The sequence below is a fragment of the Aristolochia californica genome, unplaced genomic scaffold (genome assembly GCF_029961685.1).
Source record: "Aristolochia californica isolate CCGP_79_NKW_82.1479 unplaced genomic scaffold, dmAriCali1.0.hap1 SCAF_14, whole genome shotgun sequence".
NCBI lineage: Eukaryota > Viridiplantae > Streptophyta > Magnoliopsida > Piperales > Aristolochiaceae > Aristolochia > Aristolochia californica.
This window is the reverse complement of record NW_027181815.1, coordinates 4,073,522-4,101,200: the sequence shown is the minus strand read 5'-3', so window position 1 is coordinate 4,101,200 and position 27,679 is coordinate 4,073,522. Positions and strand designations below refer to the sequence as shown.

At 37.9% G+C, this 27,679-nt stretch overlaps 5 protein-coding genes and 1 pseudogene across 12 annotated transcripts; 1 reads left to right on the top strand and 5 right to left on the bottom strand.

The window, feature by feature from the left end:
• Positions 1–1,321: 1,321 nt before the first annotated feature.
• LOC137950254 (putative glycine-rich cell wall structural protein 1) lies at positions 1,322–1,843 on the bottom strand. The gene has a single exon (XM_068796638.1). The coding sequence runs from the start codon at positions 1,841–1,843 to the stop codon at positions 1,322–1,324; it is 522 nt and encodes a 173-aa protein (XP_068652739.1).
• Positions 1,844–2,501: 658 nt separating this feature from the next.
• On the bottom strand, positions 2,502–5,157 carry LOC137950253 (protein ACCELERATED CELL DEATH 6-like). Its single transcript, XM_068796637.1, has 5 exons — positions 5,078–5,157; positions 4,851–4,920; positions 3,985–4,723; positions 3,202–3,734; positions 2,502–3,099 (listed from the first exon to the last, which is right to left on the bottom strand). Exons 1-5 carry the CDS (start codon positions 5,155–5,157, stop codon positions 2,746–2,748), a joined length of 1,776 nt encoding a protein of 591 aa, XP_068652738.1. The 3' UTR covers positions 2,502–2,745.
• A 642-nt stretch (positions 5,158–5,799) lies between these two features.
• On the bottom strand, positions 5,800–11,230 carry LOC137950890 (probable adenylate kinase 2, chloroplastic). Of its 7 annotated transcripts, XR_011112015.1 has the most exons (6): positions 10,965–11,230; positions 10,648–10,692; positions 9,412–9,546; positions 8,483–8,632; positions 6,149–6,251; positions 5,800–5,849 (listed from the first exon to the last, which is right to left on the bottom strand). XR_011112015.1 is itself a non-coding variant. In XM_068797550.1 (4 exons), exons 1-4 carry the CDS (start codon positions 10,998–11,000, stop codon positions 6,213–6,215), a joined length of 255 nt encoding a protein of 84 aa, XP_068653651.1. In that variant the 5' UTR covers positions 11,001–11,230; the 3' UTR covers positions 6,064–6,212. The 7 variants fall into 7 exon arrangements, 3 of the variants coding, with proteins under 3 accessions (XP_068653651.1, XP_068653654.1, XP_068653653.1); XR_011112014.1 differs by lacking the exon at positions 8,483–8,632; XR_011112016.1 differs by lacking the exon at positions 9,412–9,546.
• A 390-nt stretch (positions 11,231–11,620) lies between these two features.
• Positions 11,621–13,427, bottom strand: LOC137950472 (uncharacterized). The gene has a single exon (XM_068796951.1). It carries the CDS (start codon positions 13,342–13,344, stop codon positions 11,701–11,703), a length of 1,644 nt encoding a protein of 547 aa, XP_068653052.1. The 5' UTR covers positions 13,345–13,427; the 3' UTR covers positions 11,621–11,700.
• Positions 13,428–16,254: 2,827 nt separating this feature from the next.
• LOC137950267 (transmembrane 9 superfamily member 11) lies at positions 16,255–18,878 on the bottom strand. Of its 2 annotated transcripts, none has more exons than XM_068796655.1 (2): positions 18,717–18,878; positions 16,255–18,614 (listed from the first exon to the last, which is right to left on the bottom strand). In XM_068796655.1, the coding sequence occupies exon 2, from the start codon at positions 18,477–18,479 to the stop codon at positions 16,512–16,514; it is 1,968 nt and encodes a 655-aa protein (XP_068652756.1). In that variant the 5' UTR covers positions 18,480–18,614; positions 18,717–18,878; the 3' UTR covers positions 16,255–16,511. The 2 variants fall into 2 exon arrangements, with proteins under 2 accessions (XP_068652756.1, XP_068652757.1); XM_068796656.1 differs by having other exon boundaries at positions 16,255–18,606.
• LOC137950252 (uncharacterized) lies at positions 18,522–21,413 on the top strand (annotated as a pseudogene).
• Positions 21,414–27,679: the final 6,266 nt, after the last annotated feature.

Here is a 27,679-nt window from a genome sequence, read left to right as displayed (position 1 = left end):
TAAAAATCTTATTTGTCGGGACGCATTTCATTACCTACTATTTTATTGTAATAAAATATAAAAATTATATATTAATTAGTATAAAAATTGCTTCTAATATGATTAATACCTTTCATTATCGATTTAAGATATTTTTTAAATTTAAAAATTATTAATATATAAAGAATTCTCAATGCAAGGCTCAAAATATTCGCTTTGTGTTAAAATGGGTTATGTGAATATTCTTTTTTTGTATAAAAGTGAACTCGATGCAAGTCTCAAGAAGATCAAAAAAATTTCTCTAGTGCCAATTAACAAAAAAACCTTTATTTTCTATTTTTTGTTTATTTTTTTCTGTGGGTTTCAAACAATCCCTAAGATTCCAGTCTCACTATGATTAAACTTCTTGAGGTCATTTTGAATATTTTACAATTAATTGTTATTAATTAATTATAATATTCATTTTTATTTATCTCAAAGGAAGGGGTAAGTGACATGCTTGTTTCTACAATTCTTCTTATACTAGGTAATAATTTATTTTATAATGTAATATGGGTATAACATAAAACATCATAAAAAAGAATAAAAATGTTAAACATTAGTACTTAATGCTAAAGTTCATATCTCACTAACATCAAATTGCTGAATTCATTGGGTTGTGTAATAGGGTTCATATTTCTTCATTGGGTTATAATGTAATCCAACTGTGACTTTCCCACCAACTCCAGGCATGTACTGATGCTGAAAGGGAAGGAGCCTTCTTCTCAGTCGTCCCGAGCATTTAAAGCCAAATCCTCCATCCACCATTCTTAAAAACAATCGTACTAAATGCAGAGCTGCTCGTGGTCATGCAATCTTTCTTTCTCTGCGGTTTGGCACGTCAAACAAGACGATTCATTAAGTACTTACCGGTCAGGCTGCTGTTCTGCTCTCTATAATAGAGTTGGTAATGAACAGTTGCATACCCAGAAAATTGTTTATGCATGCAGGAAACCATGAGGACTCTCTTTGTGTTGATTTGTGTTGGTCTGCTGCTGAGTACAGAAGCTGCAAGGCCTGTAACTCAACACGACAGCTACCATAAGAGAGGAAAAGAAGCCTTACAGGAAGACAAGAGAAGAAATCGTCGTCAATCTTGTGACCCTCTCTTCCAATACCTGTTTGGGAGATGCGGTCAATGGCCTTTCCCTCGCTTCCCGTTTCCCGGCGGCCCATTTAGCCCGTCGCCGTCTCCTTCTCGTCATCACCGTCGCCACCCGCGACGCCGTTCTCCGCCGCGACCCCCGCCCCTTGTTCCTTCTCCACCACCATTCGGGCCGTCTTTTCCTCCTCCCTTCGTTCCTTATCCGCCACTTGTTCCGTCCATTCCTCCGCTTGTTCCATCGCCGCCGCCTCTGATCCCCTTTCCACCAGTTTTTCCTGTACCGTCGCCTCCTCCAATTCCTGTTCCATCTCCACCTACACCAGTTCTTATTCTACCTCCACCCCCGCCATCGCCGCCGCCGCCTCTACTAGCATCTCCACCCCCGCCCCTTGTGCCATCACCACCGCCGTTGGTACCATCACCACCGCCTCCTTCCCCCCCACCGCCGTTGGTACCATCACCACCGCCTCCTTCGCCCCCACCGCCGTTGGTACCATCATCACCGCCTCCTTCCCCCCCACCGCCGTTGGTACCATCGCCACCGCCACCATCATTCCCCGTGCCCGATCTACCACCACCTATAATCTTCCCTCCTCCCTTTCTTCCTTCGCCGCCTCCACCCCTAGTAATTCTGCCACCTATTTTTCCCGGCTTCTCACCACCCATTGATATTCCACCACCGTCTTTCTTTCCGATATTTTCTCCGCCGCCAGCTGACATATTCGCGCCGCCATTCGTTCCAATAGATCCCAATCAGCCACTACCATTTCCACCTCCTGACAACATCCCTTTCTTTGCTCCTCCTGATTCGCCTCTCGTCGGTCCGACGGACCCCCAGTCGCCACTTGTCCCCATGTTTTCTCCTCCACCCGATCAACTTACACCAGAATTCCCACTCGACCCACCCCCTGCAGGTGTATTCCCGCCAGGATTGCCGCTTGATCCGCCGTCAGAGGGTCCACCTGCACCGCCGCTTGTGCCGGTCGGTTCTTCATCGTCGAAGATGTCACCACCTGATGATAACTGAAATATTCCAGAGCAAGATGGAACCTTTTTTGTCATCTGTTTAAACAGCGAAAAATCACGCTCTTCTCTATCAAATTAGTTCCATATAGTAGATTATGCAATTTACAGGTTGGAGGGAACAACAAAATGCATGCTGTTAGCCTATTACCAAGATCAGTTGCTATCTTTCTGCTTAATTTGCCGACACTAGGAGCACAATAAGAGTCGATAGAAAACTCACTTCTGTCCTAAGGAAAAAACCCTTGATTCAGATATAGTCTTTCTCTTGTGGTTTTACTTCGTGTATGGGAACGATCTTCTTGAGTAGACGATTCTGCAATCATGTAAATTTAGTCCCTTTTGTACCAAATTTATCATTATAAATAAGAAGGATTAGGGATGGGTCACATTTAATTTCAAACTCCTCTCCTTGTGCCCTAATTCTCTCTTCCCTTCTAAAGGCTTCTTATCAAAACAAGGAAATTTAGACACTTAGATTACATATTGTAAACTTATCTGACTCAATATAATGGCTGAAATCAGCAATTACAATTTAAAACAGATATGGTTCCAATAGTAGACGTTCTGAGAACGATTTGAGCAACTGAAGAAGGTATTTAGTAGGAGAGTGAGACATCGCTACTGGTAGGAACAAGTTGATCGAGAATGCCTGCATGGAGGAGGAAAGCTGCAAGGACCATGACAATGACGGCATCCAACAGTAAATCTCCTTGCTGATTTGCATTGCGCAGGTCTAGCCCCTCTTTCTCCTTCCAGATGGTTCCCATCGTCACCTTTGTCAAGCAGAACGAAGCCACAAACACCAGCACCACTAATGATGCTTTGAACATGGCGTCATAAAAACCCGGTTCGGTAGAGCTATCATCGACGTGATCTGAATCATCTGAGATGCCATATTCATCGCCGCTCTTTGCTGTTACCGACTCTCTTGATGACGTTGAGATCAGAAGCTGCAAAAAGTGCCGTTAAATTCAGTAAATTCATCAACCCATGAAGCACGTGTAGCTGTAGCAGTAGAGGAGAACTGTTTTCTGCCATGCAACGATTGTTACCCTTTGAAGAATCATAGTGATGCTTCTATCCGACCGAACAATGTCAACAGCGGTCTGCTTTTGATTGTTGACAAGCTTGAGATCAACTTTCTCGTCCCAGAACAGAAGATAGATGATTCTCAGTTGGCGATTGATGGCTGCCAGATGCAGAGGTGTGTTCCCCTCATCGTCTTGCTCGTTTATAAGATTCTTCAGTTCAGGGGTCTCTAAAATGTACTTGACGACATTTCTCTTTCCTGACTCGACTGCAACATGAAGGGCATTCCGACCTTTCCCATCTCGAAGCTCGCCGCAGTCCGGACGTAGCTGAACGAGCTCCCGAGTTACGTCGCAGTGGCCGTTTTTGGCAGCCATGTGAATCGGTGAGTCCCCATCTTTGTTTAGCAGATAGATTAGAGAAGAATCAGGCTGTATTAAGACCCGAACCACATCTAAGCAGCCCATGGATGCAGCATAGTGAAGAGGGATGCTGCCATAGCTATCAGCCTCTTTCACGAGCTCCGGGAGTGCTTCCACTAGCTTATTCACAATATCTATTTCAAAAATAGCAATTTCAGTAACTAAATTCTAAAACGAGAGCCTATCTTCAATTCGCTAATAAAAGAAGGTCAGATATTCGATCCATTTCTTTCTTTCTTTACGTATTCTTTCAAATGTATCAAATGACTGAAAGGAAAAAGTTTCACCTGTAGCACAAGGTATATTCTTGGGAGTGGAGGTTTTTGCGTATAATTCATATGAACAAGAAGATTAGAAAGGATCGAAAGGAAAACTGTAACTTACAGAAATGACTCTGAACCACTGCAGCGTGCAGAGATGTCCGGCCCTTGGGACCTCCATAGAACGCTCGGGTTCTCCTGTCAACACCCTCCGGGGGAATCGACAAGATCAGGTCGACAAATTTCGGATATCCTCTCTCTGCAGCTAGATAAAGCGGCGACTCACCTACGAAATTTGTCGAACATGGCAGCGTCGGGTCCTCGGCCAGCAGAAGCTCCGCCACGGGGAGGTGGCCGTGTCTGGCTGCCTCATGTAAGGTAGTGTTGCCTTCGGCATTCGCCAAGCTCAACAGATCAAAAGCTCCCCGCTCCTTTGCCCAATTAATAAGAACACCTGCTAGACTAGAATACCCAAGCCTCGCTGCTATGTGCAGCACTGTGTCGCCTTTTGTGCTTTTCCTCCTGAGGAGCTCTGGGAACCGGCTGTAAAGGAATTGTGCACAAGGGATGCTTTCATACTCAACAGCAATGTGGAGGGCAGTCTTGTTCTGGGGAGTCACTTGATGCAAAAGCTCCGGCTTCTGTCCAATGAGTAGCTCCAGGGAAGTGGCGTCACTTGACCTTGCCGACTTGATCAGTAGCGGATCCATGCGATTCTTTTCGATCTGTTTCTCCGCTCTGTGTCTTTCTCGTTCCAAACTACCCAATTGCAAGAAGACTGTAACAGGTGAATATCCGATACGAGTATTTAGACGGCGAACTGAAGGCTTTGAGAACAACGACGCCCCCTGTATCGATTGAAACTAGTACCCTAACAAGCAATATAAGCAAACGGATTTCCAGCAAGATGACAGAGATAAAATCAAAGGCTGACGCGGCAAGTTGGCGTCTAGTTCCCCGGGAGGAAATCCGGGCCTCCGGTTTTCTCACCGCTTGGTGCAGAAATTCCTGATATATTGGAGACGACGAAGAAATTCCACTTCGTGCTTTCTGGGAAAATCTAACAAAAGTTCAGATGAAAATAGGAGCCAACATTGGATCTTCGGAGATATTTATAAACCAGATGAGAACAAACTGGAGGATAATTTATATGCCACTAACAATAGAAGTTCATAAGCAGGTGAGCTTTCAGACTGCTCGAACAGCCACGGTGTTGCCGCAGTGGAGGGAATTTAGCAGAGCAAGCTTCCTCCGTAACTCGCTCTTCAACTTCTTCGGAGAATGGGTCTTCTATCATCATACGAGATAAGCATTGACGTGAGCATCAATGTCCGTAAGTTCAGAAATCGATGTGCCTGCGATCCCAGTTTTCTATCTTGGCAAATTCACCCGCAGATGAGCTTGGAGATGAATCTAATCAGATGACGCGGGGAGGGTTAATAAGTCCTACTTGTTAATCCCATATGATTTTGGTAAGGGATTATTCCAATGTTATCCATTGATTAATCAGATCCGAACCTGTTTTGGAACAAAAACAAATTTAACATCGTACGTACCTTTTTGTATGGGTTAGAAACCCATTATTCGGAGTAATCCTTTTTAATCATATGAGACAAGTGAGTGAACTCCATTCACCATGAGACAAATTCCATTAAAGCTCTCAATGCACTTGCAACGAACCAGCCCAAATACACAGCAGAAAAAATATCAATTTGATCAGTAATTTAGTTATTAAAAATTTTAAATAAAATATTTATTTTTTAATAAAATAAAATCAAAGAAAAATTGGAATAATTTTTAAAATCCAGGGGTGAAAAAAAGATTTATCTAACCCTTTTATTAATTAATATGGAGCACAGGTAAATTAGAAGTAACAAATTTTGCTCTTAAAAGTAAAATATATTCATATGAAATGTAAAAAAAAATTAAAACTTCAATCCAAACAGGCTATAACACAACCTGCATTATGCCACTCGAACCAGGTAAACCCTGTAAATAAAATGATGATAAATCAGTATTATTTACAATTATATGATATGAGCAACTTCCTTCTAGCTTACACCATAAACTGAAAAGTAGCCAAAACAAGAAGCAGCAGAAAATTTAATATCAATTTGAAACCTTAATGAGGAGGGTCTATAAGAATGACAGAGCTACTGCTTCTGTCATTGCTTGGAGATCCTCCTGCAGATTCCCACTAAATGTTATCAAATGGAGCCACATGAAGTCAAGAATGGTAATTATTTTCCATGTGAAATACCCAAAGAAAAAAGTCCAATGTTGCTTACATCCATAATACAGTTTCCCACTGCATTTTGAGGAGCCACTAGGATAAACATATCATCTTGTTCATCAACCTCCTTGGCAGAACAACTTCATGAGCTCAAAAACCTGGAGGCATCAAAACCATCTCTTACATTGTCATCAGTAGTTACAAGATAAAGAAGACTTCACATGCTCTCTTTCTGCATTACAATTTTATGAAGCTTGTGAGCTCAAATGCAGAATCATACACATAGCCTAATAAAAAACTAAATGGCTGCTTAACAAGCTGACTAACTAACTCAGGAGATGCTTGTCATATATATTTCTCATAAAACATAGACCCTCTCAGAATTTTCTCATTTACACTCCTGATAATTTACATAGAAACAAAAATTAGCTATGCTTGAAAAGAGGCAAATGAGAAATCAGTCAACCAGTAAAAAAGGTTCCCATCTTTCCAAATAAAAGACGGAATTGTACCGCATGAAGTCATTATTCAAGAAGGAAACTCATGTGTAAAATGAAGAGTAAGGGATAACAACATGTGGTAGTTATTGTCAAATATAAGAAACCATACATTCCACAAATCATCATACAAGTACAAAGTCAGCAGTATGAGTGAACAGAATACAGGTATCTAGTTTACACGAGTTTGCTATATGGCACTGATAATAAAACTAAGGCATGAAAAAAAGTTGAGAACAGTTACAAGTGGGAAGAGTTAATGCATCGAGGGAATCTTTTAATCACTGCTTTCTAGGTTACTATTACATTTTGATTAGCTTGGAAATTTATAACTAAAGTGACAGTGACACAATGGCAATATTACAAACTCGTTTATTTTCCAAGTTAATAAAAAGAGATATAAAAATAGGGAACCATGTTTAGCAGTTCCTATCCTCCTTTTATTCATGAATTATTCTTTTATCTCTCTCACCATCAATCGTGTTCTCTTCTCTTCCACTCTATTTTTGTCTCTGCACTTAATCTACTTTCAATTCTTTTCTTAAATTAAAATGCCCCTCACTTTCCAAGTTAGGGACTTCATAGGTCGCAGGGACAACAAAATGCCTACCAATAAAATAAAAGTACAAAACCTACTTGCAAACAGAAAATCAGAAATCTGTGACAGAATGATATAAATTTTAAAATGGTTATGAATGAAATGTCATGAAATATTGATTCAAAGCAAATTTCATCGAGATGGGAAAGAAACAGGTAAAGAAAAAGCTAGACTCAAGATGCATGAAAAGATGTCCTCAAAGTGTAACTGAATGTAGCATATAAGAGAAGGAGGATAAAATCGACAGCAGGGGGAAGTCACACCACAATTTATTGGTTGATCCTAATTAAGTGAATCCTAGTGGTTTCCAAGAAGACTTGCATTGTTTGTCTGGTCAGGCAAAAGCTAACTTCAATTAACGAGCTCCTACCGTCAGCAGATCCCTCATATTGAGGATGAAGTATGAATGGCTACGGAAACTGAAATGGGAGCTTGTTCAACTTTATAAGAGTGGCAAATGTTTGTGAGAAATGCTTCAGTTACATGCAGCACATCCCTCGTATTTATAGGCAAGGATTCAGCTACTCAGGATCACACATCTATAGATCCAATATTGATAAAGGTTCCCATTGCACCGTCACTCCCCCATAAAAGAACTGAGTTCCAACAAGCTGTAAATACATCCCAGAAAACGCACCTTTACCCATTGACCTTTGAACACAAACCTACTGAAAGGGATCAGCACTTACTTCGTGTATAGAGCAGAATAGCCACTAAACGCAAAAAGAGGAGAGTTTAATTGAAGATGGAAGTTAAAAAAAGCTAGACAAGTTTCCAATCATCAGCAAATGAAAGAGCAAGAACTCGAACCAGTTCCATCAGTGTTCCAATTCAATAAACATCCTGTCACTACCTCGTATTAGATGTGCAAACCAGTATGTTGAAAAATCAAATAAATAGCAGATTGACTCTTACCATTTTCTGGGTTGAGCTTAGAAATATTGATTTCTATCTGTAAATCCAGAAAATCAGAGAGTCTTAATTTTAGTGTAATGACAACGATCTCAGATGTCACTAGAAAATTTTGAATCTGATCTCTCACCCGCACATTATCCAGCGGACAAAGAGCTATTTGAATTACAAAAAAAATCTGCGGGGTAATTCAATGAAGTCTGTATGAAAACTATCTCCTTCATGATGTTAGGCTAATTGATGTCCATAATTAAAAATTTCAAAAAAAAAAAGAAGAAGAAGAAAGAAAGAAAGAAAGGACTACAAGGATAAGTGACAAGTAGGAGTAAAAATTGAGAACTAAGCACATAGATTACTTCACATAAAGAACAAGTTAACCCACCTTCTCCAGAGTATCATCAGGGTGAGTAACAGGCGTTCCTTTGATTTTCTCTATCTCAGGAGGGAAATTTTAATTTGGTAAATTTTCCTTTCCTAGTGGCCAGATCCATCCTTCGTCAAATACATCTATCTATTAAACTTCATCAAGATCCTGAATGACAGGCAAGACTTCTATAACAGAACAACTCAAGAGAAATGTAAAAAGAAAGTGCACATCCAAATTAAAAATCTTCATGCAATTCCAAAAGACTCTTGCATGCAGTGCATGAATATGCAACAAAACAAAGTTTTATAAATAAATGCAAAACCAATTTTTGTGCACTTTGTTTGTTACATATTGCACCAATTCTCATATATAATAAAATGACAATTTTGTTGACTACCAAATATTGTCCTCCCAACCTACTAGTATAATCCTAATCTTGTCCTGAATGCAGATGTTTAACAAACTTTGCTCAAAGACAAATGCTTGAAAATGGGCATTGACCTTGATGTTTCTACATGATCCTCATTTCTTGATCAGTTGGTTCACAGTCCATCCAAATGAAAAATGTAGAGCAAAAAAGGGTAGCAAAATGCCAGCAACTCCTATTCATAAGAGTGGTTCACAGTTATATTCTTCTGTTGACACATCCTATCATATGAGTACTTTACTTTGCTATGCTCATTTCTTCTAATCTGTATCATCAGATAATGCACCAGAGCATCCCTCAGCACAACGTCAAACAAAATAACAGCTCACCAATAACTTTTAAGTCATACAACTGACATACAACATTAATGAATCACAATGAGGGTAGAAACATTTGAGCTACCATATATCAAGTGCAAGGTTAGCTGCACACATGTTTATAGAGAATAACTTAGCAACAAAAAATAATACTACAAATCATGCCATGCAATTGGCCAATGAAAACTGATGTAACATACATCTAACACAATATAAAGGTCGGGTCTAATATTTCTATCTTCTAGGATTTGTGCTTGGGAAGAACTCCGTGGGTACCCATCAAGAAGCCAACCTATCTCCTTTGCATCTTTTCTTGACAACCTTGTTATTACCATCTATAAAAAGAAAAGTTTCAGTATTATTTATGAAAGAAAGATAAAGTAGAAGAGAGAATAGATATATGGCATATATCTGTACAATCTCATCTGGAACAAGGAGGCCATCCTCCATATATTCCTTTGCATTCTTTCCAATTTCTGTCTCTGAAGACAATTCAGCTAGTAAGAGATTTCCAGTTGATATGTGCACTAATCCAAACTGGGTCAACTTTATTTATTAGAGCAATAAAGAGCCATGGGCATAGTGAGAAACACCAGTTTCTCAACGTTTATTGCTAAGAAGTAAAAACCTATTTACAGACTTGAAAAAATTAAAGCAATAAAAAAATGAAAGGTAATCCAGGTTGATTCTTCTTAAAACCAAATGAAAGTTTAATTGACTAATAACAGATGTAAATTTTTAATTTTCAAAATAAAAAATAAATGGAACGCATATAAAAAGAAACGGAAGAAAACAATACAAGAGTTCATTCTTCAAGACTAAAAACAAGGTGTCACCATCAGATGAAACCTTAAAGTAATTTGCATACACCTGGCCAAAAGACCTAGAAGCTCCTTTAGCATCACAAGAAAAATTTATCCTCGTATTGAACAAGAAAGTTAGGAACAACAACAAGCTCCCAAGAGGAGGTTGAAGCTATATGTGTGTGTACACAGCTGATCCAATACGAAAAGTCATTTGGTGCGAAACATGTGAAAAAGCTATCTCAGCCGTCTGATCATAATTGGATGGCTGAGAAAGCCGTTGATCGGATGGCTACAATAGCCATTGATCGGACGGCTGAGATAACCGCTGATCATGATTGGATGGCTAAGATAATGTTTTGCATGTTTCGCACCAAATGGTTTTTCATATTGGATCAGCCCTATATATATATATAACTTCAGCCTCTACAATGGAGACCGCTAGTTTGGCAGCTGGATGAGACCATCTAAATGCCAAGGCAAATACAAAGACAGTTTCCACTAGTATAAAAAAAGGAATGTATTAAGAATCGAGAAAACATGATTAGAAACTTCTTGCAATCCTAGGAATTTCTTAGCGTTGCCTCTTCTGAAGCCATAAGCGGTGTATCTTATGGTGCCTCGGTGCCTCACCTTCAATGGTTCATTTCGGAACAACTCGCTTTCCCTCTTAAGTACCTACGAAAATAAACCGAAATTAAAGTAGACGAATTAAAAACGAATGCATTTCGGAATTTACCACCCATATAACCTAAATTCCACGTAAAACAACGAAAAAGATCTGTTTATACATTTGGTCCGCTGTGGTCTCCACAACTATTCTTGGAAATGAATCGTAGAGACTCGTAACCGTGAGAAATAGGAAAACAAAGGGAAGCAAGAGAAGATGAACATGACGAAAAAGAAAAAAGGAGAGAGAGCAGGAATATTCTAGAAAGTTAGACAAGAACCAGACTATTGGTGAGTATGAATTCCAGCTGCTGCATTTGGCGCCATTTCTGGGGGCAGACTTTTCAGAGAGAGAGCAGCAGCAGCAGCAGCAGCCAAACTTCTTATATTGATTGTGTAGAAGACGAGGAGTGATGATAGTTAGCCAGAAGCTCGTTGTCTTCCTCGTTATCTTCACACCTTAATAGATATTATATATAGGAAGAGCTAGACTAGGCGAACCCGAACCTATCTCCCTACCGGAGGCGGAGGCGCTCGCCCTAGTGTAAGTAATCTGAAGTTTGGAATTTGAACAAGCCCATGCTTTGACGCCTCATAATTTGTTTCGATTATTTGGTTTCATGAGTGTAAAAATTAGAGCAGTTTTTGAGTAATTACTCAGAAGGACGTGAGTAATTACGGATGTTCGAAAGGAGTGATACTGTGATAGTTATTTAGCAAAATTTTCAGAAAAGGATAGGAGTAACTAACCTATAAATTATGTATTCTTGACGTATAAGAGGCCCAAAACATTAAAGGGAAGACAACCACTTAGAACTCTCCTCTGCTCCCCCCCTCCATTGCCTGCTTGGTAGCAGCTTGAAAGATAAATTGCTTCCTAAATTCTTTAAACCCAAGTCCCATTTATGTCGGCTCTTCAGCGTACGAATACGACTGGTTACTACAAAGAAAAAGGAATCGCATATAATCATTACATCAGTATGCGGATACAATTATTGAAGGTCCCCTCAGAAGATTTCAGAACTGGTACAAAGCACAGCCATGGCGCAAGAATAGATCCCTGTGACTCTGAGCCAAAGCAAGGCTAGATGGCAGAATAAGCTTCCTGAGAGAAGAATTTGGAAACACCAATTTAGCTAATGCTTCGGCCCCCAAAAGCACATTAGAACAGTTCTTCAGACTCAATTCCATCAGCCACTTGCTATTACTCACCACCATCTTCACTCCCATCTCTGTCACCCTCAAACAGCCCTCTAAATCCAATCTCCGAAGGCTTTTGCAGTTTATGTATGCTATGGACAGCCATTCATCTCCAATCCCTGATTCACGCGCCTTCAGAATCTCCAATTTTGAGAAAACTGTTCCAGTGCCGCCAAGGATCTTAACTTCCCTGCATCCGTTTATATCCAATTCTCTAATCTGGCAGCAGCTCTCACCCAATTCCCTTATCCCCTCATCTGTAATGCGCCAGCAATGGCTAATATCGATTGACTTCAAATTTGGACAAGCAACTGCTATTCTAGAGAGCGTTTCATCGCAGAGAAACCTATTTGACGCTAAACTCAAGGTCTTGATTCTGGGGTTCTTGGTTAAATCTTGCAAGGCAGGTCCAGTGGCTAGACTAGTTTTCTCCATGCGGATGTCTTCCAGACAAGGGCATTTGGTAACAAGAGTGACGAAAGTGGTGATCGTCAGACGATAGCATGCACTGAGGTTCACAGAGATAAGGTTCCGGAAATATCGGGTTAGGGCTAAAACCATCTCGTCTCTGTGGAAATAGGCTGATTCGAGATCCAAGTGATGAAGAGATTCACATGCTTGCACCAGCCGAGAAATTCCTCCAAATGTGAAGCCGTAGCAATCGGCCAGTACTAGTTTTTGCAGCTTCAAATTCGCTTCCGAGATTGAGAAAAGCGTATTGTCGTGAACAGCCAGTGAAGAAAGATTGATAGAAGATAAACCCACGCATGGACTACTTCGTATAGCAGATGAAATAGCATTGGAAGCGATGAGAACACAATCACCAATGGAAACCTCTCCAAGTAAAGGACAATGCAGGAACAGATAGCTGACGGACAAATTCGTCAGCAGATGGTTACCCGAGAGATTGATCGAGCGGAGTCCCCGAGCCTTAATTGCAAATTCCCCTATCCCTTCATCCGTTACGTTCCCCAAACGTCCTACCAAGTCGACAGAGGAGCTGATATCCAATTCTTCCAACACGGGGAACGCATCCGCAATCACGATCAGATCCCGGTCCTTCAATAAACGAAAGTTGGAGCAAACGAGTATCTTTAGTGACCTCATCTTCCTGCCAAGTTCCCTCATGGCCAATTCTGGGAAGTGATTCTGGTTACAGAGACGGAGCGACTCGAGCGTCAAATCAGAGCGGGAAAGTTGGAGGAGGAGCAGATCGAGATCCGGGTGGAGACCCGTCACTTGGACGTGCTTAAGGTGGGAAAATCTGCGGAAGAGAGAGAAAAGTGCGTGGGAAGACTGAAGTCTGTCACCGGAAAGGGACAAAGAGGATCTGATGCTGTTCGAGATGGAAAGAAATCGCTTGCAAACCAAGGATAGAGGCTCAAGGTGGTGGCAGTGGTCGAGACACCGGAAAATCGACTCCCACAACTCCTCCGGCAGATCGTCCCACTCAGACACCATCTTAGTGGGTAGGGGGAACAGAAGAGCTTGCTAGGGTTTTGCAGAGCGAAGAGAGGAGATCGCCGATCGGGAGTGTTAAAAACCGCTAGGTGGTTTTTTTGGGAACGAGTGGAGCGAGATCCGTTTTTCAAATACTTACGGGGGTGGCTTCGAACCGAGCCGGCTCGTGTTCGGCTTGGTTCCGGCTCGGTTCGACTAACGAGCCGAGCTCGAGCATAGCCAGATTCGGCTTGTCAGCTCGCGAGCCGACTCGTTAATTTAACGAGCGGAGGGATCGGGCAAATTTTCGGGAGTCTTGCACGCTCTCTCTCCCGAAAAAAAAATTTGGTCTCTCTCTCGCCCTCGCTCTCTTCGTCTCACGCTCTCTTCTCTCCCGAATTTTTTTTCGGTCTCTCTCTCGCCCTTGCTCTCTGTCTCCTCCTTTCCTTCTCTCTTCTTCCTCCGAAATTCTCTTTCTCGGCCTCCATCTCCCTTCTCCCTCTCGCCGCCGCCGTACCTAATCCTTCCCCCCACTCATCGCCTTCTCTGCCTCTCATCGTTATCGCCGTCGACTCCCGTAACGTCACCCTCACCTCGTCGTACCCCAACTAGAGCGGCTGCTCTGGACCCTCTCCCGTCGTCGTCACCCCCCTACCACCGCCTGCTGCTCGCACATGTAGTTCACACATGCGAGTTTCGCACGTGTAGTTTATATATATAAAAAAAAACTTACAAACCCTATTCTTAACCTGTATTTCTTCTGGACGATGCAATAATACGTAAAAATATAGTGTATTAAAGTTAACATTTGATCAAATTTTCCTGTTTATTTTTTTATTTTTTATAATTAATCATGTACACAGTTAATTGGCTCACGTAATTATTGTATTAATGTATAATAAACTGTAATCATTAAATAATATAATATCTAATTTAATTAATTAATATATTAATTATACATTAAATTACTTTCATGTTTGTTTTACCTAATTTTGGGTTTAAATATTAAGTTTTAATTAAGTATACTATTATAAGTTACTCATTTTCTTGTTTTTTATATTTTTCTTATTTTGGGGTACTAACATTGGAAACTGTTTTCTAATGTATATGAACTTGTCCACATTAACGTTTGAAATTGAATTTCATGTAGAAGAATTAAATGAATTTGAAGCAGGAGATGAAGATGAACTTTAAATTTTAAGTTTGTTGACTAACCCCCCTTATAATTCTCATATCCACAGTAGCTTCAGAGACATTATTTAGTGCTGGTGGTAGAGGAGTAGACTCGTATAGTTCTTCCTTGGTACCAAATACATTTCAAACTTTGATTTGTGGTATTGGTTGGGTTCAGACTCTTCATAGTATAAAAAAAATTCAAAAGGTGAATTTCTTTGATTAATTATTTATTACGATATTTTTTAGTTTTATTTATTAAAATTTTGTTTTATGATTATAGCCTGAGAAGAAGAGTGCAGAGATAATGCTACCAGCTACATGATTTTTCATGTTTTTCTCATCATTGTAATTTTAATATTTTTAACGACATTAAGTAACTACTAGTGGAAGAGTATTTTTTTATCTGACAATAATTAATTTTATTTTTTTGTTTTTGTCATAGGTGGAGATTTTGCTCAAGCAAGGACGTATATTATTTTGTAGCATAAAGAGAAATAACTATAGTTTGTAAATTTATAATGGATTTATAGTTTTTATTTGGGTGATTGTAAATTGATAGTGATGTTTCATTTAACTTTGTTGTGTTTGATTATTGTATGGAATTTATTTATAATATTATGCAGTATATGGAGTGTTTAGACTATTTTATAGAATATATAAACAATTTATTGGAGTGTTTATGGAATGTATAAACAGTTTTATGGAGTATTTATGTAGGTATTATGTATGTTGATTATGCCCAATTTTAAATAGAGGTCATGTCGAATTTTATACAGGTATTATATATATAGATTATGTTTAATTTTAAGTAGAGGTTATGCCCAATCTTGTACATGTATTATATATATAGGTTATGCCCAATTTTATGTAAAATGTATGCATAATTTTATATATATTTTATTTGGTATATATTTTTTGAAAATTTTTAAATGTATGCTGAGGCTCAAGTTCGGCTCGAAGCTTGACTCGAATTCGGTGGACTCGAGCTCGATAACAATTTTAGGCTCGAGATGAGGTTCGGCTCGAAATATTTAAATCAAGTTCGGCTCGAACATAGGCAGGTTCAGGCTCGGCTCGATGCCACCCCTACTTACAAGGTTTCAACGTGTTAATAAGTTAATTATTAAAATAACACTAATTTAAATTTGGATCAGATGATTACTGAGGTCAAAAGTGAAATCATTTGAATTTCGAATCCAAAATATTAAAGAATAAACAGGTGTCCAGAGATTTTGTAACAAACGGTGTTGAAGATTCACAACTTTGCCATTACATATAAAAAGATCCACGAAAATTAGGATAATACATATATCTTAATGTAAGCAAATGAATTTCATTTACCCAATCAAGTAAATAACCAAGGAATAATGGTAATTTTTTAATATGATCTCCAAGGGAAACAGAAAGTGAATGTAAATAAACTTTAAATAATATAACGTAAAAATTAATAATCATATATTACATTACTAACTATTTTATTTATTCTAAATTTCAAAAGACAAATTTGGTAAATAATTTAAATTTTATACGTAGATTAATGAAATAATTATAAAATAATATGTTTCATATAAAAAGAAAACTACCAAAAAGATTTAAGTTACTAATTTTATATAGTATTTATGTTACTTAAAGTATTAACGAAAAAACCTCAGGCAATCAGTTTCTTCTAGCAGGCTGATTTCTCCCACAATCGAAGGAGGTAAAACCGAGGGGGGAAAAGCCAAGCCCTTCTATTCCCGTTTTCGTTCACTCAGATCAAAGAAATTAAAAATAAATAAAAAGTGAATTTCGTCATAACTTTTCATATATAAATACAAAAAGTAAACCCAAATAAACAATCTATTGACCATCAATCTATCCTGATCTAATTAAAATGAATAAGAGAAAACAAGAGATATTATTTTCCTCACAAAAAGGGTCTTGAAAGCTAGAGGGGCTCGGGATGACTCTGCCAGCTAGCTTAACATGAATTGCACCTTCAATGCATCAAATCTAATCTCTTCAGTCTGTGTTTAATCCAGTTTCACCGAAGAAAACAAGTAATGCACAAACCAGAATGACGAAAGAAATCCGACTGTGCCCGTCACAAGCATTATTGCAAGAACCATGAAGAGTGAGTATCCAAGGTAGAGAGTGGCAGACACAGGACCACTGAGGCTCTTCAGATCAAAGACGAGGTAGTTAATGGAGTACAAGAAGATGTAAATGGCAACAGACCCAGATGCAAAGAAGGATTTCCACCACCATTTCCAATCCTCCACACAGAGGTGCATGTAAGTAAGGACCAATGATACTTCAGCACAGACAATGACAAGGAGAATCATCACAACGAAGAGAAACCCAAATACATAGTAAACACGACCCATCCACAAGCTAGACATTATGAAGAAGAGCTCAATGAACAGAGTTCCAAATGGCAAGGTCCCAGCACCAAGAACCAACAACCATGAAGGATACTTTTGTGCAGGGATTTCACGAGGGATTTGATTAGTTCGGACAGGGTATTCAATGTGAGGAGCTCTGGCCCCAAAATAGCCACCGGTAAGGGTAAGTGGGACTGAGATGCAAAACCAAAGTAAGAGAAGAAGAATAAACAAAGAGAATGGTATTGCTCCTGTGCTATGACTACCCCACAGTAGAAAGTTCAGGATGGTTAAGATCAGAAATGCAATACCAGGGAAGAAGCAAGCTACACGCCAAGAAATAGAAACCCAACCAGTAAAGTCCCCACATCCAATTGTTCTCCAAAGCCTCACAGCTACATAACCTGCCAGTATACCAAGCACAAGGTAAAAGAACAGCATACCAGTAATAAGGGTTCCACGAGAGGCCGGGGACATAAAACCGAGCGCTGCAAATAAAATAGTCACAACAGCCATCCCAAGGATTTGGACTCCATCACCCACCATCACACAGAGAAGAGAGGCATTGGTTGGAGCCCTGAACACATCACCAACCACAAGCTTCCACCCTGATAGCTCCTCATTCATCTGTGCCTGTGCTTCCTTATCTAGCTCCTCATAGCGAGTCAAATCTCTCCTTACTGTTCGTAGGAAGATCACAAGAACAATTCCAGCCAAAAATGCAATTACCATGAGAGAATTTAAGATAGAGAACCAGTGGACCTTTGACCCTTCCATCTTCAAATATGCATCCCATCTAGAAGGCCATTTGATATCACTCTCGACAAATGAAACTTCATAACTGAAAACCAGAGGCTGGCCTTCCTTCACAGTCATGGTCACAGTTGAGGGATCACAATTTATAGCAGATGGGTATTTATCATACATTTTCAAGTTCTTCACTGACTGTGCGTCATGCTGGTAGCTGCATGGTACCACTTCAAACCCAACAACCATGTAGCCAGGAACCTCAGATCCCTTAGTTGTTGGCATCAACTCAGCCGCATCCCCTGTCCCTATCACCCGGGCAACATTGGCTTCCTCATACTTGTGCACCAAAACAGTGAACTTCAAATGATTGAACACATAATAAAGATCTTGGGCCTTAATTCCAACAGGGTAACCTGTCCACCTAAGAAAGTACTCGTCTTTCTTCGTATAACGAATTGCAGGCAAGTTGTCCAAGATCAAGTTCACCTGATACATCTCGTCAATTCGTTTTGTCATGAGCTTGAACTCATCAGCCGTTAGAGGATTAGTGCGGCATAAGAAGATCTCTGTCTCGCTGATGTTCATCTTAAATCTATAAGGGGAATTCTCAATTCGATCACCCATAAGGAGTTCACCAAGGTTCTCAGCACTATCCTTGACACCTTCCTGTGGTTTACAGAAAGGAAGACTATAGTAGCTAAAGGGCATCTCCGTATCTATGGATGTCAAAGAATTCACCTTCACCGACAAAATGCCGCCTACTTCGTATTTGTGAGGATAACTTCCAGGCAGATAAAATCCATCTCCGGACCCAAAAATCAGAAAAGCAACGAATACCCAGACACCAAACCGATCAAAAGCACCCATCTTTATCACCTTCTGCCAGATCTAGGCGCAACGGAGGTGAGAATGGGCAGCAAAAACCAAGATCTTGCAACTATCCGAGTAACAACGGGCTTTACAGAAGATGCAACACAAAATCCCAGAATACTATCTGCAGATCTAAACCAAAACGATAACCCCTTTAACTGGTAATAATGAAGAAGAACCAAAAAATAAGCGGAATTCAATCAAACGAGGAGAAGGCAAAGCCGTGCGACTAACCTTCCAGGGAGAAGGAAAAGAGGAGGAACGGATCGACTACAGCATTAGCAGTGAAGAAGCTGCAGGTGCAGATCAATCTCCAACAAGAAGACGCAGAAGGCAACGCAGAGTAAGAAGCCGTCTATATAACCGTTTCCCTCATCTATTTCGGCTTTCTTACCTTCAATTACTTTCCAAAGTTGAGGCGAGGTGAATTTTATACGGTCCCCTCCCCCACTCCCTCTCAGAGAAGAGTCTGCCAGAAGAGACGGTGATTAGACATCGAGGTACATTCTCGTGGGTCGTGAACTCCGTGACCGGGCCGTAGTTCCCGCGGCCAACCCCGTATAGAACCGACGATCCGGATAATGAGGTCGAACATTCGGACTTAAGGGTGGGCATCGGGTCGAGTTTGGCGAGGAACCGACCCGATCCGATCCGAAAAATCTGGGACGGGAATGGAAAATAAACCCCGTCGGGTTTTGGGTCGAGGACGGGTTTCCTCGAACACGACCCGTGAAGATTTATACCCTTTTTTGTTTTAAAATAACATGAAGTTTAATAAACAAAAAAAGGGTATTAATTTTCCATAAAATTATTGCAAAATTTCCATGAAGTTTTTGTTTCTTCCTATACTTTGTTAAATAAATGGAGCCAAAGTGTACAATAAATAGGTGAAGTTTAAGTCTAATCTAATCAAGGACGGATTCGAATCGACCCAATATTCCAAGCTCGATATCGACCCGAACCTCCGGCACCTGTAGGACCAAAATTCAAAACTGAATCTGATGACAGTGACGCTTGGTGCGAGCTTTCCTGGCATTTTTTGTTTCCAAATTCCGAGTTCCAACCTCCGCCACTGGCGCTACTTTTGCGAAACCCTAATGGCGGCCGTGGCTCTCCGTCTCCATCCAAAGTATCGCACTCTTCCTTTTACTGTCACTACATACGTCTCTACTCTTCCTCTCCTTCTCCTCCTCCTAATGATCACGACAACAATGCTGCCAGTAACAAAGACAACAGCAGCGACTCCTCTGCCTCAGAACTATTTAGCGACATTAAAGCCCGTCTCCGACAATCTGCACCACCGCGGAGACGTCTCGACTCTTCGTCTCCTCAGTTTACGGCCCCGCCAGAACGCCCATCTGAAGTTGCTACTCTCGACGAAATTCGCAAAAACCTGGCGGAGTTCCGCGCCCGGTCTGCTCCGCTGAACCAGCCAACTAAACCCACAGGCACCTCTCCAGTCTCCTTTCAGGAGATCTACAACAGCAGTGTGGCCTCCAAAGCGAGTAAACAAAACGCTGGCTCATTTGACGCCATACGCGAAAGCTTACGTCGAATCACGAAGCCTACTATGACCAATCCCTTCAGAGGCTCGGGGAGTCAACCAACTGACTCCTCAGTGCTCAGTTCTATTAGAGATCGTCTTAGGAAGGAGGGTGCTGTAAGTTTGGGTGTTGGTGAATCGTCGGCGCAACAGATGGTGTCGATATTCGCAAAGGAATCGGAGAAGAAAGAGGCTGAATCTTCTTCAAATCAGATGGAATTTGTGAGGCAGTATAGCCATAGAGAATTGGGGGAGAAGCTTAGGGCATTGCGGCCGGACGGTGCAGAAGAAAGGCTGGTTTTCCTTGAACGAGTTAAATGAGAGATTGAGAAAGTTGAGGGAGGCTGAGGTGAAAGAGAATGAGTCAAGGATCAAAGGACTTACATTTAGCGATCTGAGGGAAAGTCTACTGAAGCTACAGGAGGTTGAAGCAAACAAAAGGAAACCTTCAGGTTTTTTTTTTTTTTTGCCGGTTGTTTTATCATTTCCTTCGAGAAGTCATAGTAAGCAACACGAGAGATTGCTGTAACGTGGCAGGCTTCTTTTCTTTTTCCAATATTTTCCTGTCGACAGTGAAATTGGTTTTAGCTTAATGCGGTATTGAACAGTTCTTTTAGTGGATAGGTTCTCTTTGCCTTTTCTTTTCTCAAACCTTCTTGCAACCAACGAAAGTGTGTAAGGATTTTTATCTCATATTAACTGTTTATTTATACTATTGGCTGTAAGCTTATAACCTTTTACTTTCATATTCTTTGATCATTCGTCAGCATCAGGGTCGGATATCCTCCTTGGTCTTCATGGGGCAGCCATTAAAAGGGATTGATCACTCCCTCCAAAAGACGACTTAGTAGAAAAGGTAAGCAGCGCTTTTTCTTGCTGGCTCTACTGAATTTAAAGGATGAGACTGTCCAATGTCTGCTTATGTCGTCAAATTGATGGTTTTGCACCCTATTTTTTAGGAGACTGGATTTTTAATTGCCTGGTGTGGAGAGAAAGGGAATCACCTTGGAAAGAAAAAAAAATTCGTAACTTCCAGGAAGGTGATTTACATAAGCTGAAAGCATTTTCTGTGACAGTGGATGTAACATGGTTAAGAGCGGATCTCTATTCTTTTCATCAAAAGCTTAGATTGTAACCGAGGAAGGCATAGCATCATTTATCTTAAACTGAAGTAACCCTTGAGTGTAGTTAAACGTCAGTCTTCTAAATGGAATTTGCATTCTCTGGCTTGAAGCTGTGTGAAGCAAATCCTGCACGCATCCATGTGCACTTACACAAAAAGGACCACATTCCATCCTCAATTCCGTGAACAATAAAAGAGGGCTCTGAGTGTATTCTCCTAGAAATGCTTTTGCAGTTCTAATGCTGGATCCTTGAGCAATAATTGAACAAAGGTTAGAGTGGAAGCTAACTTGGTATACCATATTTATATTGCCAATTGTGTGGGATTAGGAATTTTTGCATTTAACCTTTATTTAGTGTGATATATGAATGAGTGGATGTACTGTAGTAACCTGAGGTCCTATTATTCATAGCCTAAATTATGTTTTTTCAGTATTTCCACCCAGATAACATGTCATCAGCAGAAAAGCTGAAGTTGAATCTTAAAGGAGTCAGAGATGAATTCAAAATGTCAGAGTCAGATTGTGGGTCTACACGTGTTCAAAGTAAGCAATTTCTATCTTCCTTTGATCATGAGGATTAACTGCTATACATGCATTAGGGTTTATTCATATGCTCTCTCAACTGTATGCTCTATCCAGTTATCTAAGTTGTTGTCCTTTTTTTTTTTCGTTTTTCATTTATAACTTGTAATTACAAGTGGCTCTATATACCTGTATTTCAATAGAAAAGTCGATGTATAAACTTAAAGGTTGCATGCCATACTTGAAGAAAATCGAATCTAATAAACTAACAGTATGTCATGCATGAACCTAGGCTGTGGATTCTTATTGCGACAACAGCCTTCATATCCAATTTCAAAGGTTTAATATTAACCATCAATTTTTTGTACCATGGGGTTAGTGTTTTTGTACTGCCTGATTAGTACAAAAGCTCCAGAGAGGTTGAGAGCAGGTGCCCTAGAGTTAAGAATAATTTATAGTTTGCTCTTCTCTTCACCTTTTAAACTTTTTTCCAAGTACTACCTGGAAGAGTTTTCCTCAAGATTGACATAATTCTTTTACATTTGTTTTCACTGTGATATCTCTCTTAATTTGATCTATTACCTTCATTTGAATTTTTCTTTTTTGAAAATTTGAGAATTTTATTGAAGAAGAGAGCTACAAAACAAAGGAGCTAAAGATACATCAAAATGCTAAATAATCAGAATCAAGTATGTAAAACTAAAACAGCAACATCGGTGAAGAGGAATGGAATACACCCACATCAAGGTGTTTTCGGAAAGCTCCATCACTTGTTAAGGAATCAACCAAGGAGTTGGGTTCCTGTAGGATGTTAGAACAACTCATGGTGATATTTTTACTGATGTTGAGGATCATAAAAAAACTGGAGGAGGCACCCAAGGAATCTCTGACATTCACTGTTTCTTTCTTTCTATTACTAGTCCCCTCTTTTTATAGAGGCAAAACAAAGACAATGAGGTATTCCTCTTTGCCTCGAGAACAAGGAAAGCAAAGGAGGGAGCAAGCAAAAAAGATCTATGAGTTACATACTAAAAGACAACCCAAAAAAAAGTCCAGATGTTTTTGGTCACCTCTCTGACTAAACTGCCCATGCAATTGTCTGATCGTGTTATCATGTGTCTAAGCGATGAGCAGGAAGTATGAAATATCTTGGATTTCCTCGAAGAACTGAAAAATGCATTGTGAGATACCAGTCCAAAAACACCTTGAAATTGCCTTCTATGTGAAAATGTTTTGGTTTGGAGCAGCCTCAAGCTGTTGAGTAGAGCACAATGCTCAGCCTCCACCGAATCAGAGTCCAAAGGAACCCGAATAAGTTCTACCATTGTGGACTCTGATGACACCACTAAAATGGGCAGGATCAGTGTTCCTTCTAAATCTCCTTCAATGTTCAATCCGGGGCTCCTTCTAGAGAAGGATTTTCAGCTTTGAAGTTTTGAATCTTAGCTGAACCAAAGCATGATAAATAGACTCCTCGGTCGACCTATCAGATTTTTGTTTGTTGGAGAAGATCATACATTTCTGTTGTCCATAATGCAGCACACATATATAAGATTTACGTTTTACTGGGGATAAGGTTTTGATAGGTTGCATGGAAGCAAAGCTAACCTGAACAAGCCATTAAGAGATCCCACAAAACCTGAAATGAGTGTGGGCAAAGGATGAGTCATGATCAACAGTATTGTCTGCATTACCACCAAAATTGTAAAGACATTTTTAATGTTCTATTATTACTAATCAAGAGGTTTTCATGATGCATTCCTTGGACTGTAAAGAATTGTGGAAAACCTCTTTTCATCTAAACTTCCTTGGCTCTGAAAAGTGTATAGTAATGTTAAGGGATCAGACTGGAAGTCATTACAGCCCAAATTCCAATGAAAATTGCTTTGTTCTTTGATGTTGGAAAATTCTGTTTTTATTTATTGCTATTGATTATTTAAGCTGAAACTCTGTCAGTACCATCAGACATATTTCTTCTATTTTTATTGGCACTGTAAGAACCTCAAAATATCCCTTTTGCAGATAGGAAATCCTCAAGTCAATATTATGCTGGGTAGTGCTTTGAGTAGCACATGTTAAAGGGATTTTGGACATTTAGTCTTCATACTTTTTCCTTTGATGAATATGTATCCCAATGCTTTTCCCATTTCCAGTGTAAAATCTCCTACCAGGAATAACTATTCTTGTTATGTGTCACTTCTTTTTTTTATTTTAATGTGTAGTTATGCTCTTGAACTTCAATTGATCTTTCTATAAAAAATGTCTAATGAAAATACAGAATGGAAAACTGAAAGACACCAGGAGCTGCAAAATTGTTAATGTACATGAGCATTTCTCCTTGAAAGCTCCTTTGAACCAGGAAACAGGTAAACATGCTTCTTCTTTTTTTTTTTTTTTTTAAAAAAAAAGGTTACATGCTACCATTTTTTAAGTGCATATTTTTTTTAAAGTAGATACATGGAAAAGCTAATATCTTCTACCTGTGTGCTATAAGGATTCTTTTGTCACTCGGAGACTGTCTTTATCTCCCAAACTTCCTATTTCTTTCATTCTTCACCTTTGATATTAGATCAACACTGTGTGAACTGAGCAGATCTGTTGAGTATGATGATGTAGTTTGTTTACAAATTTCTGTTAATGATTAGCAATCATAGTGAACATAAGTGAAAGTACATCAATAATCATAGCTTGTTTTGCTACATCAATAAAAGCTAATTGCAGTTTAGAAGAAATAGGTAAGCATAAGTGAAAAGGACAAGTTTTGAAACAATGTATTCATGATTGTCTTCCACTTTCCTGTTTTCCCTTCTCTGCCTTGTATTTGAAGCCTCTTTCCATACCCCTCTGTACTACTCCTTAAGGCACATTGTTAGCTAACTTACATTTTTGCAGAATTTATATGTGATTTTTATTAATTCCTTGATCTTTTTTATTCACCATTTGTGTTGTAATTTTGCCTAACCTTGTGTTGCTTGCAGTTGCCCAACTCACAACAAAGAACAAACATCATGATGGACTTCTATTTAGTTCAAACATTTAAAATGATGTTTTGACATACTTCAAGTTTTTTACAATATATGTTGCACTTGTATTGTGTATCGTAGTTTTGTATTTTCGTTTTGGATTTTCTTAGTTCTGTTGCATTTCAAATTTTGTGGCATATATCTCCACACATTTTCTTTTAACTTTACTTTTATAAAGGTTTTGTTCTTTTCTGTTGCACAGAAATAGCATTATGGCACTCACCGTTATTTCTTCTTTAACAAGGTGGCATATAGTTTGTCCAGGTTTTTGAACTGATATTAGAGTCTTGGGTAGGGATAGCAGTGGTCCAGGTTTATGGGGAGGGCTGGAAAACCTTTTTCCTCCCAAGGCAGTGTTTTGCTCCTAGCCTCTTTTCTGCATTAAAGAGAAATATGCTATCCCCTCCCTTTTTACCTTTTCTCTGCAACTCTTTTTTTAGGATATTTTTGTTGCTTATGAAGTTTCAATTAAGGTTCTAATAAAGTTCAGCAAGAGTTTCCGCTAAATGTTTTAATCGACAAAGTTGTTTTTGTTTCGGTAAAAAAAGTGTTTCATGAGAAACAGTTTTAGTAAATTATCATCTGAAATTCTGAATGATATGAATTATCTGCAATTCCTGTTACCCTTCAAAAGCCTGATTTTTCTTCCATTCGAGACGTGAATTGCGATTGTCTGCATCTCATGCATGGTACCGGTTGGAAATGTGTAAAAAGTAAATTGATCCTATTTGTAGCATGTAGTCCGCACCTGAAAAGTCATACTTAGAAAACATAGTTGATGTGAAGTAATAAATGACATTAATGAAGAAAGTTGAAGCTTGCAGCTGCTCATCCATCCATAGCTTCTGAAACTTCAGTTACTGCGTGATAGAAGATATTTGATATTTGTTGACCAACAGCATGAAGTTAGATATGAATTGGAAGTTCCTCCTCTCATTTGATTTGCTGTCTAGACAAGTTATTTTAACTGTGCGAAGTGCGGGATTATTTGATTGTATACAGGACAAACACTCCCGGAAAGGTCTTGAAGGGATGGTCCAACAGAGGAAGAAGCTGCTTAAATACTTGCGAAGGACTGACTAGGATTCTTACTGCTTAGTTCTTTCCAAGCTTGGGCTTAGGGACACGTACGACAGATATCTTCATAAAATCTTATATGCTAAGTTGCTTATTGTTGAGGATTTTCCAAAATAATTACGTGATTTTGTAAAATGCCTAGGTATTTTTATGATATCCTAATTTATTTTTTTATCTTCTTGAGAGTTGCATTGAGTTCACTTTAATATAAAAAAAAAATATTCACATAACACACTTTAACACAAAGTGCATATTCTTGAGCCTTGCATTGGGTATTCTTTATATATTAGCTTATTTTTAAATTAAAAAGTATATCTTAAATTGATAATGAAAGGTGTTAATCAAATTAGAAGAATTTTATTACTAATTAATGTATATATTTTTTATATCTTATTACAATAAAATAGAAGGTAATAAAACACATACTAACAAATAAGAATTTTTAAACACAAATTAACTTTTTCAAAAAAATTTAAAATTTTAAAAATATCTTAAATCGATAATCAAAGGTGTCAATTACTTTTGAAATTTTTTTTATAATTAATATACAATTATTTTACAATTAATTTATATTTTATTACAAAAATAGAAGAAAATAAAACGCATACCGACAAATAAGATTTTCAAACACTAAAATAAACAAATTTACTTTTTAAAAACCAATAGAAAATATCATCGACCGTTATTGAAATATGTTAATCAAATGAGAAGAATTTTTTTAATAATTAATATATAAAATTTATATTTTCTTTCAATAAATAAAAGGTAATGAAACATGTGTCAATAAATAAGATTATAAAGACCAAATATTTTTTTTACAATATTTTTTTAAATTAAAAAATATCTTAAATCCATAATGAAAGATGTTAGTCAAATTGGAAGAATTTTTTTCTAATTAATATATAAAATTTATATTTTATTAAAATAAATAGAAGGTAAAAAAAAGTGTACAAACAAATTAGAATTTTAATATATATATTTAAAATACATTAAAATTTTAAAATATCTTAAATCGGTATTGAGAAGTGTAAAATAGATTAGAATATTATTTTAAATAATTAATATACAAAAAAATATTTTATTACTGTAAATATAAGGTAATAAAACATGTACCAACAAATATGATATTTAAAAACTAAAATATTTTTTTCTAATATTTTTAAATTTTAAATATACCTTAAATCAATAATGAATGATGTTGAAAAGATTAGAATACAATATTTTAATTAATAAATATACTATTTTTTATTATAGTATAATAAATAGAAGGTTATAAAACATGTACAGAGCAACAAGATATTTAAAAATAAATAATTTTTTTAAAATTTTTTAAAATTTTAAAATATCTTAAATCGATAATCAAAGGTGTTTATCAAATTTGAAGATATTTTTTAATTAATAATATTCAAAATTTATATTTTACTAAAATATTTTATTAAATAAAAATGTCTTAAAACTATAATAAAAGATGTTAACCAGATTAGAAGAAAATTAATTAATTAGTTAATTAATATAATAATTTTATTTTATTATAGTAAATAGAAGGTAATAAAACATATACAGGCAAATAAGAATTTTTTATAACTAAAATATTTTTTATAAAATATTTATTATAAATTATAAAATATATTTAACAGATTATGAAAGGTGTTAATTACATTAAAATTTTTTTTTAAATAATTTATATACAATTTTGATATTTTATTACAATAAATAGAAAGTAATGAAATGTGCACCTATAAATAATATTTTTTAAAAATAAAATAATATTTACTAATTATTATTTTTATTTCAAAATATCTTATATGGATTATGAAAGGTGTTAAATATGTTGAAATATATTTTTTAATTTTTTAATTATTTAATTTATGTGAATAGAAGATAATGAAACATGTTCTGATAAATAAT